Source organism: Phascolarctos cinereus, unplaced genomic scaffold (genome assembly GCF_003287225.1).
Source record: "Phascolarctos cinereus isolate Bilbo 61053 unplaced genomic scaffold, phaCin_HiC Scaffold_5;HRSCAF=322, whole genome shotgun sequence".
NCBI classification, from domain to species: domain Eukaryota; kingdom Metazoa; phylum Chordata; class Mammalia; order Diprotodontia; family Phascolarctidae; genus Phascolarctos; species Phascolarctos cinereus.
Window position 1 is genome coordinate 351,074,453 of NW_027555958.1, and position 15,688 is coordinate 351,090,140.

The window sequence follows — 15,688 nt, forward strand, 5'->3', positions numbered from 1 at the left end:
TAACAGTTTTTGACAGTCAGATTTTTTTGTTTGTTTTATCTTTTTTTCCAGTCTATTCTTCTACTTTGAACATTATGTTGAAGGTTGGCTCTACTCACCTGGGAGTAGGGAGGCATTGTCACAAGCTTCTGACTTCATCATGTTGCTGTTTTCATAACTAGTTCTTAGGGTCTGAAAGCTTTCACTATTTCCAACAGGGTGTGATCAGGGGAGAAGTATAGTCACTGCTCTCCTGGTCTGTCTCTGATCTTTACCCAAGAAGGGTCCCTAGTCCCCTGCAGCCACAAGCAGCAGCTCTCCTCCTGGCCCTAGAACTGTGACCAAGTCCCCTCCTCTGCTGAAGCCACAAGGGCTTGTGCTCCTTCCTGTCTCAGAACTGTGACCAGTCCTCCTGCTCCCTTGTGACTGATCACAAGAGCTCCTCTGTGCCCTGGAATTGTGACCCAGAACTGCTTATAGGCAATAGAGTTGCCAGTCAGTGCCAGCCACACTCAGTGCCAACAAAAGGCCCCTTACAAATTCTTTCTGACCAGTTATCCAATTCCCTTACCATCTCTGGGCTGAGAGCTCATGAAGCTGCTGCTAGTAGTGCCAAGGCCACCATCTCCAATGCCCACTGCTTATGCTGCTGTGGGGTTCTGGCTGGGCCCCTACCCTGGTGTCACAGACCTCTCTTGCCAACCTCCCAAGTTGTCTTAGGCTGGAAAAAATGTCTCACTGACCCTTTTTTTGGTTCTGCTGCACCAAATTTGATTTGAGAAGTTATTTTAAAGTTGTTTGGAGGGGAATGTTGAGAGAGTTCATCTAGGCTGCTACCTATATTCTGCCATCTTAGCTCCCTCCCTTCCTTTATTTCAACCAATAGTAAATTACAAAAGTATTTGGTGGCATGTATCATCAATGACAATCACTTTTTTATTCAGCTCACTTCATGGAGTATATTTTGTTTTTGGTTTATCTTGGTTTTTTGTATGAGAAACAAAATTTAACAGCAAACATTTTCTTTAAGAGTTGCTTTTGCAAAAAAAAAAAAAAATGAATCACTCTGAAACCACTGGCAATGGGCTCCTGTGATCTTAGTAAGGCCTGTCCTTACAGAACAAGCTAATAGTCTGCTACCAGTCCCATACTCTGAGCTTTTCCTATGTGGCTAGGAGGTCCTATGACTTGGTATTCTGCAGGCATAAATTTCGAGAATCCAGGGTGAGCATCAAAGTAGGACTTTAGTAGAGACACAAATGCTTAACATTAAAAACATTTCTAAACATGATATTTCTTTGATGATTTAGAAGGATTTTAAAAGATTTTTTTCATGGTGATTACATTTGCACAATAGTTATCACTAGAAATGCAAAGGTGTTAGTAGAGTGATTAAATTGTTAAAAGCTGGTTTATTTCAGCATTCTAATTCAGAGTAATTCTTAGTATTTTGTACTATGCTATCAGTATTATTTAGAACCTCTTTCCAGAACACAGTATGTATATGGGGAAACACAATCTCCAGTTCCAGGTACACTGCCCTAGTGCTAGGATATATCAAGGTGGGGCTCACTTAGTCTTAAGGAACATAGTGAAGAGGGAAGAGTAGGCTTTTCTTTTTCATCCTACTTTACCCCCACATTTTTTGATCTGAAATATGATCACCTTACATATTGGTCAAGCCTGTCTGGATACCAAGGTGATATAATCACTTTTAAGGTGTTTCGCTTAATGCCTCTTGGTTATAAATGGAAACAACAACATCAGAGTTATACCTGCTTAAATTGAATGGTGATGACCATATGGGACCGGCTGCTGGTGGCATTCATGCTTGTTGCTGCGGTCGTTCTGGCTTTAATGCCTTGTTCCATTAGCCTCTCAATTTGTGCATAGCTGTCACAGGGGACAGAAGTCAAGTCATCTACATAAAAGCCTTGGTGCTGATCTTCTCTTACCTTAAGCCCTCCAGGCTTCTTGGTTTTAGAGAGCAAATCCCTAACCTATGGGAAAAACAATGACAAAGGGTTACTTAAGTCTTTGTTTGTAGTTTCTAGGTATAAAAGAATTCTATAATTTTTTAGAGAAATAATTGTATTACTTTCAAATACTTTAAGTAGTTGAAATTAAGCTAACAAATTGGAAGACTTGGATTTTAATCTAGTATCTGCAACTAACTAGCTATATCACTTTGAGTAAGTCAACTTTTAGGGGCCTCAGTGTCCTCATAGATAAATAAGTGAGTGGGACTAGATTTTTTCAAAGATTTCTAACATTCCTAAACTCTTACATTAGGATTTTTTTTTTAAGGAAAAGAATGTGGTGAGAAACAGTTACTAGGCTGGACAATAGACGCAAATCATCATTTGTTGCTGTGCCTTTCGTTTTCAAAGAGGACCAATAACATCATGGATGATGTCTCAACTTGCTTGTGAACTAGATTTAAGTGAGGCAGAGCTTCACGAAGTCATCAGCCTCATTCTCTCTTCCAGAGTCACCGAAATCCTATTGCAGGACAAAAGTCAAGACTACTGGAGATGGCCCAGGATGCAGTGGATGACCTTGGTGACTCTGATGTCTGAACAAGCTCTAAGTGTTTCCACAGTGCCTGATTCAGCCTCCTTTGTGGCCACTGGAATACACTGTTGTCATGCACCCATTCGGCTGGGGGAAATCTTCACGTGTATGGGGAGGAACCTCTCCAACTGGTTTAGCCTGTCTGCTGAGAGGGTTTTACTCTGAGGTAGCCAGTGCACATGCTGCAGCTTCTTGGAGCCACATATGAGAGAGTTGGGTGGAGGTGAACACAAAAGGTGAATGAATAGCCCTAAGAAGGGCTCAGCAAGCCTTCATATCAGAGGTGTTAGTCCTCCCTGAGCACCCCATACACTCCAATGTGCTTCTTCCTTCCTTAATCTGAGCTACTTTGTGGCCATAGCCAAACTTAACTGCCTGCATAAATGAACAGGTAACCTATCATAAGGAAATAATAGGCTAGTGTGGCAAGTATTTAGGGTTCAGAAGGGAAATCCTAATGTCTGAATAAATCAGTTTTTTACTGAGTACCACTGATAATCAGAAGTTTGTTATCAGATGTTGTATTGCTTTAAGTCATGGAACACTACAGTACAACCTCTAAAGAAACAAAGTTGAAGTCATCCAAAGGGCAATGGAAAGGCACATGGTAGACATGAGGGGTTTGCAACAAGTTACAAATGACAGACTATCAAGAAGTAATATAAAAGATATCATTGTCAAAGAAATTTTTAATTGAGTCAGATGGACTGGACATGTGTTTGATTGGTGACAAAATATCAAAGAGAACTAGAGGAAAATCTAATAGCACAATGGACAGACCCATGGAGGAGTCAGAGAAAGACATGGACTTGCAAAGGATAGTCAGGTATATACAGGTGGGGATCTACATTGTTGGAGAAAATAGCTAAATTGATGAGATAGGGACACAAACTTAGGAACTTGAGAGATCCTTGATTTCACTGGTGTGAGTTCTTCCACTGATGGAGATTTGACACCTCTCAACACCCCTCATCTTCTGTGATTCTTGTCTATGTAGCAGTCCATGGAAAAGTCCAGGAAGTGGTTTGGTGGGCCTGGGACCAGGCAAGATGAGGTAAAAGCTCACAGATCAGAGCCCAGAGTGATAGGGTAGGATCTTACCCACTAAGTCAGATAAGAACTTCTATCACACTTACTGAAGTATCTTCCGATATCAAGGAAATTGTGTTGGACAAAACTGATTAAAGGAATTATAATAAAGATATCATAAAGAATAAAGAATACATATGATATAAAATGAAAAACATAAAATGTACCAAAAAAAACCTTATATAGTCTGATTGCCCCAACCAATAGTACAGGGGATGAAGAAAAGAAAGCCCAGAACAGAGCCTTGAGAGATAACCTCAGTTAGCAAATCCCCAAATAAAGACCCATATTTTTAGCAACAATATTCTTTTGGTGATGCTATATGGCTATAAGTCAGAGAATATCAGTCTCTAAAGGATTAAACTTGAGGGACAATGAAATGACAATGGGGAAGTGAATGACGAACAAAAGCAGACTTCAACACATAAGAAGGCTACAAGAAACATGACGTAAAGTTTGAGATGGGTACAAGCAGAAAAAGAAGTTAGGCTGGTTATGTGGTTAAGAATGTGAGATGACCAATTGTCAGCCTATATGCACCACTTATACCCGTTCTAAACACTAGGTATAATTGCACATTACAAGACTTAAAGAAGAGTTGTACAAGATAAGGGTGATGGATGGGTTGTGATCTACATAATTGGAAGGGTTATCCATATCACTGATACCCCAAATCCACTGAAGTATCCAAAAATAGAAAGTAGTAAAGGGAAAACTATATAGTAACATAGGATGCTAGAATTAGAAGAAACTCAGAGATTATTTATTCCCAACGCTTAAAATTTATTAACAGGAAAATTGAGCCCAGAAGGATTTGTCATTACCAGGTCATATGTGATTTATGAAAGGGAAAAAAAGGAAAAGAAAACAGGAAAAATACTGATCATTTAATCAATCAGAGCAACTACTATGTGCAAGGAAAGTACTGCTCTAGATAAAAATGATTAAGATATGGTTTCTGCCACTAAGGAAGTTATAGTCTGGAAAGTGGTAATCAGAAAATATTGGAAAATGCACTTATTTTTACCTGTTCATTGTAAATTTCCAGCATACTGAATGTCACCTGTCAAGACAAAAGTATAAAGAAAGTAAACATTGTTTTGTTATGTTTTGTTTTGTTTTGGCTAGGCAATGGGGTTAAGTGACTTGCCCAGGGTCACACAGCCAGTAAGTGTTATGTGTCTGATGTCGAATTTGAACTCAGGTCCTCCTGAATTGGGCGGGTTCTCTATGCACTGCGCCACCTAGCTGCCCCGAAAGTAAACGTTGTTTTGAATGATTCTCTCTAAAGTTATCTTTGAGATACAGTTAATCATTTCAGAATAAATGTGAAATGGAGGCAATGGACACCATCCTCAGATTAAACCAAGTCATCTTGCTGTAGGTCTTTAAACAAGCTGACTAATTCAGCAATCATCTTGTCTTACTTTACAAACTGTGAAGAAAATGGGACACAGAGAGATCAAGTGTCTTGCTCAAAAAATAAAAGTAGGAGAGCTGGGACATTAATCCAGTTCTTTTGACTTGAATTTCTGCTTACCACACAGTTTCTCCCACAGCTCACTGATGGATGACTTATCTTTCTTTTACATTCCACAGGGGAAATATGAACTCTGATTTGAATGGTTAAATTTGAAGGAGAAAAACCTGCATTTCTTAGTCTCATCACCAACCTCAATCCTGGTTGCTGCGAGGGAGAAGTAGAAATAGCTGATTGTATTGGTCAGTTGATTTCTGTTTTCAAAATATCACCAAACATCCATTTATAGCAGGGTCTAAAATCAAGCCTTATACTTTATAGTCATGCATACTAGTTATAGTGAGAAATTGGATTGCTGTGCTTTGGATAAAAAAGAAAAATAATCTTTACTTTGCCAACGACTAGCACTGTAATCTTGGGGAAGTCACTTGACTTTTCTGGTCCTCACTTTCCTCATCTGTAAAATAAAGGCCTGAGTATGGTGGATGGTACACTGGACTTATAGTCAGGAAGAACTGGTTTTGAATCCCACCTCAGACACCTACTAGCTATGTGACCCTGGGGCTACTTAGCCCCTTTGTAATCTGTAAAATGAAGGGTTAGATTTGATGGCCTCAAAAGACCCTTCCAGCTGTGATCCTATGAACACGTATAACAATGAATTGAATGAATTTTACCCAAGGGTGGAGGGGAATCAGAATAGATTGGAAAAAAGAATTAAAAAAGAAATATCATTTACAAGAAGCACACTTGAAACCAAGATTTACAGAGTTAAAATGAAGGGCTGTACAAAATTTATTATGTTTTTAGTGACTTCAAAAGACAAGGGTAGCAATCATGACAACAAGGCAAAAGCAAAAATAGACAACAGTGAAAGAGGGAAACTACATTATACTTAGATAGATAACAAAATAATATCAATACTTTATATATATTCACTACATGGCAAGGCATCAAAGTATTGTAGAAAAAGCACACTGAATGACAAGGAGAAATAAGAGAGCAAAACTATAATAATAATTGGGAAGCCCAATGTGTGCCTTTTCAGACAAGTCTTACAAAAATAATAAAATTAAGTAACTGAAAAAATGTAGAAAAATAGGATGTAATAGATTTCTGGTGATTACTGAAAATGGTTGGTTCTGTGCAAAATCACTTTTTATAACTTCTAATGGTTTGCATGCAGAGACAAAAAAATCAACTTTGTGCTTAACAATTTGATTTACTGTCATACTTAAATAGTTGGTCTAGTTGACATGTAAAATTGTTTTTACCTGAAACACAAAAATGGTCATCATTTATCATTTGGGAGATTTTCACATAAAATAAAATTCCACTGAACCAGAAACCTAGAACTGCTGACACTGGCAGAATAAATCTTACCTGATACTGCTGGTTTTTCTCTTTGTTTTCAATGGCTTTGAAAAGTTCTTCACACACATTTGGGATTATGCCCTTGTCTGCACGGTAACCAATCATGGAGTAGCTTTTCCCAGAGCCAGTCTGACCATAGGCCAGGAGGGTGGCATTGTAACCCTGCCAAGCACTGTCCAGAACTCCTTGGCCAAGGCCACGAAAAACATCTTTCTGTTACAAAGATCACAGGCGGGAGAACTTAGCAAATGGAGAATGACAAAAAGCATTAATAAGAACCTATCAGGTACTGGGCATGGTGCTAGGTGATGGGAATACAAAGAAAAATACAAATGGTTCCTGCTTCCAAGGACATGATACTGTTAGGCAAAACGATGATATATAAAACAACAATATCTAAATAATTTTTACATAGGAAAATAATAATAGCTAGCATTTATATAATACTTTAAGGTTTACAAAGTGCTCTGCATATATTATCTCGTTTGCTCCTTTGAATATACTTTGTAAATGATTTTTGTAAATACAAAGTATATACGAAATAATTTCGGGGGGGGGGGCATTTGCAACCTGGGCGGGGCGCAGATTGGGAAATATATGATGTAAGGAGACAGCACAAGCCAAGCTTTGAAGGCATCCAGGGATTCGGAGCTGCAGAAGCGGGGATGGAGTGTAAATGCACAGACCCAAGAGAGAATATCAGGAGTGAGAGGCCGCCAGTAGTTTGGCTGAAACAAAGAGTGCATAAAGGGGATAATATATAAGAGTGGAGAAGCAGCCTGGAGCCAGGCTGTGAAGGGCTTTATGCGCTAAACAAAGAAGTTAGAATGTTCTCTTCTGGGAAGCTGGATAGAGTGCTGAATCTGGAATCAAGAATACCTGAATTTGAATTCTGCCTCAGAGACCCACCAGCCACTGTTGTATCAATCAGTCACATCCTACTCTCCCTGACTCCGTTTGGGGTTTTCTTGACAGAGATACTGGAGTGGTTTGCCATTTCCTTCTCTAGATCATTTTACAGATGAGGAAATTGAAGCAAAACATTTTAAGTGACTTGCCCAGGGTCACACAGCTAGTAAGCATCTGGGGTCAACTTTGAACTCAGATCCTCCTGACTTCAGGGCTGGTAAAATTACCATGTCTTTTCAGACTAATTGTCATCTGGCCATGTAGCCACCCTGTACTTGCAACAATTATTTTTTTCAGCCCAAGTTTAAGACTTTACATTTACCCCTGATGAATTTCATCTTCATAATCTTTTCAAATTATGTCACTCAGTGGGATAGATTGACTTCCCAGATTTCTGTCAGTAGAAAATTTGATACATGTTATCTATACCTTTTTCCAAGGCACTGTTAAAAATATTAACCATCATTGGGGCTGTCACAGATCTGTGAGCCATTCAACTGGAGAACTCCTGCCAGGCTAAAATGGAAACATTAACCAACCAATTACTCTCAGTTTAACCATTTGACCAGTTCTGAATCTATCTACTTAGTATATTATCACACAGTCTGTATTTTTTCCACAAGAAAATTATATATTTTCTCAAATGGGTTGCTAAAATTTAGATTAACTATACCTACAATATTTCTTTGAACTTTGGTAACCTTGTCAAAAAAAAGGGAAAAGGATATTTTGGCATGACCTTTTCTTGATGATGTCATGCTGGCTCTTTGTATCACAGCATTCTTTGAAAAAAGTGATCCATTCTAGAATTTCCCCAGGAGCAGAAATTGCACCTGCCAGTTCTTTCAGTACTCAAAGATGTGGTTTATCTTGTGTCTGGTGCATTGAATTCATCAAGGGAAATTGGGTGCTCCTCTCACGATTTTCCTTATTTATTGTGCATGTTAACTCTCCGTTAGTCATTTTTGTTTTCTCTTTTCTAGTGCAAAGTAATTCTCCTTGGCAGAGAAAACATAAGTAAGGTGAGAATTAAACAATATTGCCTTCTCTATGTTTTTACTTATCAATACCATTCTTTCTGAGAAATAGTCCTCTCCCTTCTTTAATCCTTCTCTTTCCTCCAACATAGAAAAAAAAAGGACTATCTTTTCATTGTCAGCTTTCCTCATCAACTTTAGCTCATTATGTGACATTTCTGACATCTTCATAAGACTGTGCCACACTAATATTCATTCTCTTACCTACATTTGCTCCTATCTATCTTCCCTACACATCTTTAAAGAATCTAACTTGCTTGGTAAGTTTCATGCATTCCTTGCATTCAACTGATGGCACTGAGGAAAACACAACCTATGCCCCTGTGGTCTTCAGTTTATTGCCTAAACTTTGCAGCTTTGGTAACACTTTCTAGGTTCCTTCTAGAAATATCATTTGTGCCCATGTGAATCACCAGAAGCCAACAGTAGTCATCTGTTTTGCCAAGACTTGGGAAATCATAACATACCACAAGTATCCTGGGAAGACAACAGACATCTCTATTGTTATTAGGTTGTCAAAGAGCTCCCTCAGTACTTCTGTATAGGTAATCATCACCACTTATTCCTTTTCCTCCTCTTCTTTTTCACTCCTACTGGGTAAGAACTTCTATGGATTCACTTTATCATTTGGAGGCTATACCACTGTTTCCTCCTCAGAGGATCTAGCTCCTTCTTCACGAAAAGTTTCAAATTTGATTTTTGTGTTTTTCTTTTTTAAGCTCTAAGGATCACTGCCCTTTTCTCCTTATTCTCTGCTGTGAGACATTCTTCCACTATCTAACCTTTTGACAAGGGTCAAGGTTCTGTCTCTTCAAATCCTCCCTCCCACCCCAAATCTGTTTTTTTAAAAAATACTTCATTGTCCCTGTTAATGGGGAGTGTGGAAAAATGTCACTTCACCTTCTCTTTGGGGAGGTAGATCAGCTTATAACCAAAATGTAGATAGCAGTTACTTGGGTGTGGCAGAAATACAAACAATACTCAACATAAGGCATTGCAAAATTTTCCTTTTCTATAATGAATAGGAATCTTGGCCTTGCTTTTAAAATGATTTAGGAGTGCTTATATTTCACCTTCCAAGCACCTCAATTAAGTCTTTTAACAGACTTTTATCACCTCTTAAAAACTTGAACTCTCCAACTTGCTTTTCTGTTTCCGTAACAACTTTACAGCCCCTTTTCTAACTAATCTCATACTTCTTTCACTATTTAATTTACCAATTTATTCATTTATTTTCTTATATTGCCAACTACCTTCTTGAATTCTCTTCAGGTCCCTCTGCCTTAATCCTTTTCTTTCTTCAGGTGGAGAACTTCAGATGGAGCCCTTCTCTTTCAACTTAGGTTATTCTCTTCATTTATCCTCAAATTCAATCTTTGTCCTTCTGCAGAAATGCAAACCCCTGCAAGCCACTCTTTTCTCTTACTCCTTTTTCTACAACCTTCTCTCAAAGAATCAAGAAGTAGTAGACCTAGATTTACTTTTTAAAACTGCTCTTGATAAGATTCCTAAGAGTCTCTTAAATCTGAAGGATCATTCTGACTTCTCTATAATTTGTGATACTATAGACTTTCTACACTTTTTTCTCCTTCTAATTTTTACAACTCTGCTCTCTTGGTTTTCCTGCGCAGTGAGTTTCTGCCTGGGATCATCATTTCATGAAATGCCTAGGGCCAGGGGTAGGGAACCTGTGGCCTTCTAAATCCTTAAGTGCAGCCTTTGGATTGAATCAAAATTTTACAGAACAAAAAGAACAGGCTTAATAAATGCTTTACCTGATTGTCCTTCCTTATTTCCTTTACTCAATTTGTTGTCCATCTAAGTGTGCATAGACTTTACCAAGTCTCCAAGTCTCTAGACTGCGTGTCCCACAAAGGATATGAACACAGGAAACAAGGATGATTTAGAAGAGGAGTATGATGGAGAAAATGAGGATTACAGAGATGAGGATGATTCAGAGCAGGAAGATAAGGACATAGAGAAAGTAATGGGAAAGTAAAAGGCCCAGAGAAAGAAGCCAAAGGTGACATCAGGCTCTCGTGAATCTGGAATAGAAACACCACCTGGCCAAGGAGGAAGAGAATGAGGCAAACTGGCTAGCTACTGTGATGAAGTGAAAAAGTATTTTTGCCAGGAGCTTATATACAGCCCAAAGCCTATGAGTCAAAAAACTATCAGTGAAAAAAAAAGCCTACAAAAAGACATTGAGGTCAGAAGAGATGATGTCCAAAAAAAAAAAAAGGCAAAGCATTCACATAAGTTGAGAACTCCATGCCTACCTACTCTTATTTAGGGGATGTGGAAGATCTTGCCAACCTGCACTCATGGAGCAAAGATTTCTTTCCCTAATCTTTCTCCTCCCCCACCACTCAAGCTTGAGGCTTCTGGCTAAGCAATTTTCCAAGGAAGGACCCCTATGGCTTAAGCGTTGAAGGCTTTCTGCCTTGACTACTTCCCAGCTGGTAGAAGTGGGGAGCTCAGATATGAATATCCTTTCCAGTACCCTCCAAGACTCTATACTAGTATCCAGGGTGGTTGAAAGAAGCAAAGGCCTGAACAGCCCAGGCAGAAATGGACCTGGGGTATGTGATCCTAGGCCTCTTGCCCTCAAAGAATTTATATTCTGCTGAGGGAAGTGGGAGGAAGAAGTGAGGTAGGGAAGTAATGAACCTCACTTAATCCAACATACCTCTTTTGAAATTGCTTTTGGAGTCAAGTTAGGCATTATACAAGGAAATAAATTTCATTACTTTCTAGCCATTCCCTCTTTTTTTTTTAAACCACAAATGGTATTATCCTGTTTGATCCAAATCCATCTTTTTCACCACACTGAACCACAAGTAAATTTTGTATGTTTTGAAAAATCAAATCAATCTTCAAACGATGATGACTTGATACCATTGAAGAAATTTTAAAATATATATTGCTAAAAGGTCTGTGAAAGAGGGGCAACATCTTTTGTTGTTTTCATCTTCTCTAGTGCTTGGAACAGCACTTTCCACAAGTAGATTTTGGATGTAATTACAGACATTCCAAAAATATGTAGAACCATAGCAATATTACAGGAATAACGATTTATACTCTCAAGGCAACTACTTTGAAAGTTACCATTTATTTGGATGCAGTAAATATATAGTCTTACCATATCTAAAATTATCAATATGTATTGGTAAAATTGTCAAAATCTCTTTTTATCTTATATCAACATTCTGTAGATGTTAAAAAAAACACCACAAATGAAATTTCATTTTAAAACAATTTACCTGGCCTGCAAATTTACTGTTAGAACCAGTTGAAATAAGTACACCATCGTTGTCCCTTTGAAAACCACTATGAGACCAATATGCCAAATCAAAAGTAAACATTTTTATATGTTCTGGGTTCTTGGGGTCTTGTATAGCAGTGGTGGTCCCAGATTGCATTGAAATCACACATCTGCTTCCTGAATTCTTCTCTTGCTAAAAGCAAACCAGAAACAGTCTTAAAATAATTACAGATGGCTTTTTATTACCTAATTAAATTTAATTTGCATTTATTTGTAGCTAATAATGTAATATACCTGAAATCAAGTCATAAGTTCCAGTTACTGAACAATAAGCTTGTTTTTCTGAAGATGCATTCTTCTTTGTTGTTAGAGAAGGTGAGTATTTTTGTGCTGTCTCAGAGTCTTAGAAAGGTTTTGTCTTGTTTTGTAAATTCTTAGACAAGTGACTCACTTGTCCTACCACCCACCCAAATTAGGGATATAGATATTGGGGCCTCTTTAGTTTTCTATTGCTGTTCAAGGACAAAATCACAATTTCAGAATTGGAAGGGATCAAGAAAATCTAGTTCAACTGGATTAAGAATTCTTTGTATAAAATGCCTGAAAGGTGATGATGCAGATTTTAAGGCCCCTAGTAGAGGGAAACAAAACATTTCCTAAGACCATTTGGATAGCTCCATTTATCTGGATGTTTTTCTTTTACCTCAAAATTTGCCTCTGCTCTTTCCACCCATGTTTAGTTCAGCACTCTGGGTCCAAAAAGTGTCCATTATCTCTTCTATATGACTGCCCTTCATACTTGAACACAGCTATCATGCTGCTCTCCTAAACTCCCATGATTTCTCATTTGGGCTAAACATCCTTCATTCCTTCAACCCATCCTCACATAGTATAATCTCAGACTTCATCCTAGTTGTTCTTCTCTGAATACTTGTTTACCAAAGTCCTTCCTTAATGTTGTATCCAGAAATGAATATATTCCAATTGTGGTCTGACCAAAGGAGAGTATAGGATTATCAATTTTCTATACTTGTAGCCCATGTCTATCAGATCAAGATCACATTAGGTTTGTTGACTGCGATATCAAATTATTGATGCGTTGAACTTTCAGTTCACTAACACCACCAGATCATTTTCAGAAAAACAGTAATCTAATCATGCACAGACACCCTCTTGTCTCTATTACATTTTATGCCTGCCCTGTGTCAAGATCTTTTTGGACCACGGCTCCGTCATCCAATGCATTAGCTATTCCAGTTAACTTTCTGTAATCTGCGATCTTGATAAGCATGCTTTCTATGCCTTTACTCAAGGAAAAAAAATCATAAAATTTAGAGTGGGAAGGACACCATTCTTTCCATTCCCGTACCCCAAAGGAATCCCCACTATAACCTGTCACAAGTGGCCATTCAGTTTTAGCATAAGTCTCCTAAGAGCTTTCCACTACCTCTTGAGGCAGTCTGTTTTATTTCTGAATGCCTTTAAGACGTCTTTCCTGATCCCAAGCTTAAATTTGCCTCTCTGCAACTTCCCATCAATTTTAGTTTTTCCCTTTGAGGTTAGAGAGGACGAGTATCATTCCTCTTCCACAAAACAACATTAGACAGTTATAAGGTCCCCCCGAAGTCTATTAACACCCTGTATCCACAAGAGGTCTCCCATCTAAATACTAACTATGCCTGTGTAGCTTCTCAGATCTGTCACATTCTGGGTGGTGCAACTATAAATAAGACATTTGTTGAAAATGTTAAATAGTGTAAGAGGGTCAAACATAAACATTAATTGCCAAGTTATATAGTGCTTTAACACTGCATAGATTATTTATATATGTACAAAATTGTGCCCCCATCTTACAGATGAGGAAACTGAACTTCAGAGAGATTGTGACTTCCTCACATTGACTCAATGCCTTCTCCCACTTCCTCCTTCTCTTTCTTTTTGGTTAGGCAATGGGGTTAAGTGACTTGCGAAAGGTCACACAGCTAGTGTTATGTGTCTGAGGCTGAATTTGAACTCGGGTCCTCCTAACTTCAGGGCCAGTACTCTATCCACTGCATCACCTAGCTGCCCCTCTAAATATTTTTTGATAGGCACAAGAAGGAAGATGTTTAGGAGCTGGATGGATTGAAATTATATTGGTAGGGCAAACTACGCAAGTTTATCAGTCTTTACCACAGTCTATTCCTTTATCTATAATTCTCTTAATCAGTTTTAACCACCATTTTTTAAAACATAATATTCCTTTGTTAAGAATGGCAGCTATTCTTATCTGACATAGTAAGTCAGATCCCACTGGGCTCTGACTGGTGAGCTTTTAGCTTTTACCTTGTCTTGTTCAGTTTTAAGCCCACCACTTTTCTGGTCATCAATGTCTTGCCACCTTAGAGCTTTCTTCTCTGTATGAAAATGAAGGGCCCACCCCTGTCCTTGGGCTCTAATTGATGAGCTTTCACCTCGTCTCATTCTCAGGCCCATGACACTAGTTCCCAGACTTCTTCCTCTTAAATAGAATATTAAGAGAATCAATATGTACAAAGGAATAAGACTGTACATAGCAGGGCAAAAGCTTGTGCAGTTTGACTGCTTAACCAATATAACTTCAATCAACCTTTCTCCTAATCAACTTCCTTCTTGTACCTATCAAAAAAGAAAGGGGGAGGGAGAAGCCATTGAGGTAGAACACTAAATGTCTTAACATTTGTTGCTTGACCATCCACTCCATTTACCTAAGATTTATTACAATGCAAGATTACCTTCAATTACAAGAGCTTTTCAGTGCCACTTTTTTGAGTGTGGAGGGGCTGAATGACTCTTCAATTAGCAAAAGCAAAGCTGATAATCATCAGCCTGTGATTTGATACTGTACTTAGCCAGATTCTTAAAATAACAATCATTTAAGGCAGGGACTATCTTTTGCTTCTTTTTGTATCCTCAGTGCTTAACAGTGCCTAGAACATAGTAGGTACTTAATAAATGTTTACTGATTAATAATCAATGCTGATCAAAATTAGCATTTTAAGGTTTGTAAAGGAGGTAGAATGATATAGAGCTGGCCTCTGTGAAGACAAACAAGTTTCAATCTTGTCTCTGATACATACTGGCTGTGTGATCCTTGACAAATCATAGCCTCTCAATGCTGTAGGCAACTCTATATAAGCTGTGAAAATGAACTGGTAGAGGAAAGTTCCTCACCCAGACCTACCTGCAAAGATGATGTCACTAATTCAAACAGATAAAAAGAGGTTTCCAAAGCACTTTACATAATGCAGCAGGTATAGTGGACAGTTTACTGAATTTGGGAGTAAAGGAAGATCAATCTAGGTTTGAATTCTGCCCCAAACACCCTTCTGACCTTGTGCAGGTCACCCAATGTCTCTGTGCCTCAGTTTCCTTTTCCCACAAAATATGCACATTAGCACTTGGTCCACAGGGTTGTCCTGAGGATCAAATAAGATAAATGTGAGGTGCTTTGCAGATTTTGGTGTTACATAATTATGAATTATTACCATCTTAACATTTGATTTTCATAACAACCCAATGCAATGGGCTATCATCCCCAAGAGGCTGATAGACCAAGGACCTTAATCAAAGTCACACAGACATTAACTGCTTGAGGGAGGTTCCAAGCGCACATCTCCCAGATTCAAAGTCCAGTGCATTTAATAGTTACGCAAAATGAGTCACAGAGGAATTTAACTAGGTAATTTCTTGGTTTAGCTCTTTAAAATCTATGGTTCAGCTGTTTGACCTCTTCAGGGTTAACCTCTTCCTAGATTTTTTTCTTAAAATGTTGTTACATTTCCCAATACATACTTTTCCACATCTCAGAGGGGCTCTCTTATGACAAAAGGGGAGAGAGGGAAGCACAATTCAAATGCATGCACACATGCCAGAAATGACTGCAACAATGTAAAAATAACAAATTGAATGTGAAATTATAATGACCATTCTTAACTCCAAAAAATGATATCCTTTCTCCTC

General features: G+C 38.3%; 1 protein-coding gene across 1 annotated transcript in view; it reads right to left on the reverse strand.

The window, feature by feature from the left end:
- Positions 1-15,688, reverse strand: part of LOC110205503 (kinesin-like protein KIF28P) — a 59,136-nt gene that overhangs the window by 41,675 nt on the left and 1,773 nt on the right. Inside the window, exons 2-5 of the mRNA XM_020982118.2 lie at positions 11,706-11,900; positions 6,506-6,709; positions 4,670-4,705; positions 1,755-1,979 (exon numbers count right to left, since the gene is read on the reverse strand). Coding sequence (XP_020837777.1) covers positions 1,755-1,979; positions 4,670-4,705; positions 6,506-6,709; positions 11,706-11,900 — 660 coding nt within the window. The remainder of the gene's footprint in view (positions 1-1,754; positions 1,980-4,669; positions 4,706-6,505; positions 6,710-11,705; positions 11,901-15,688) is intronic.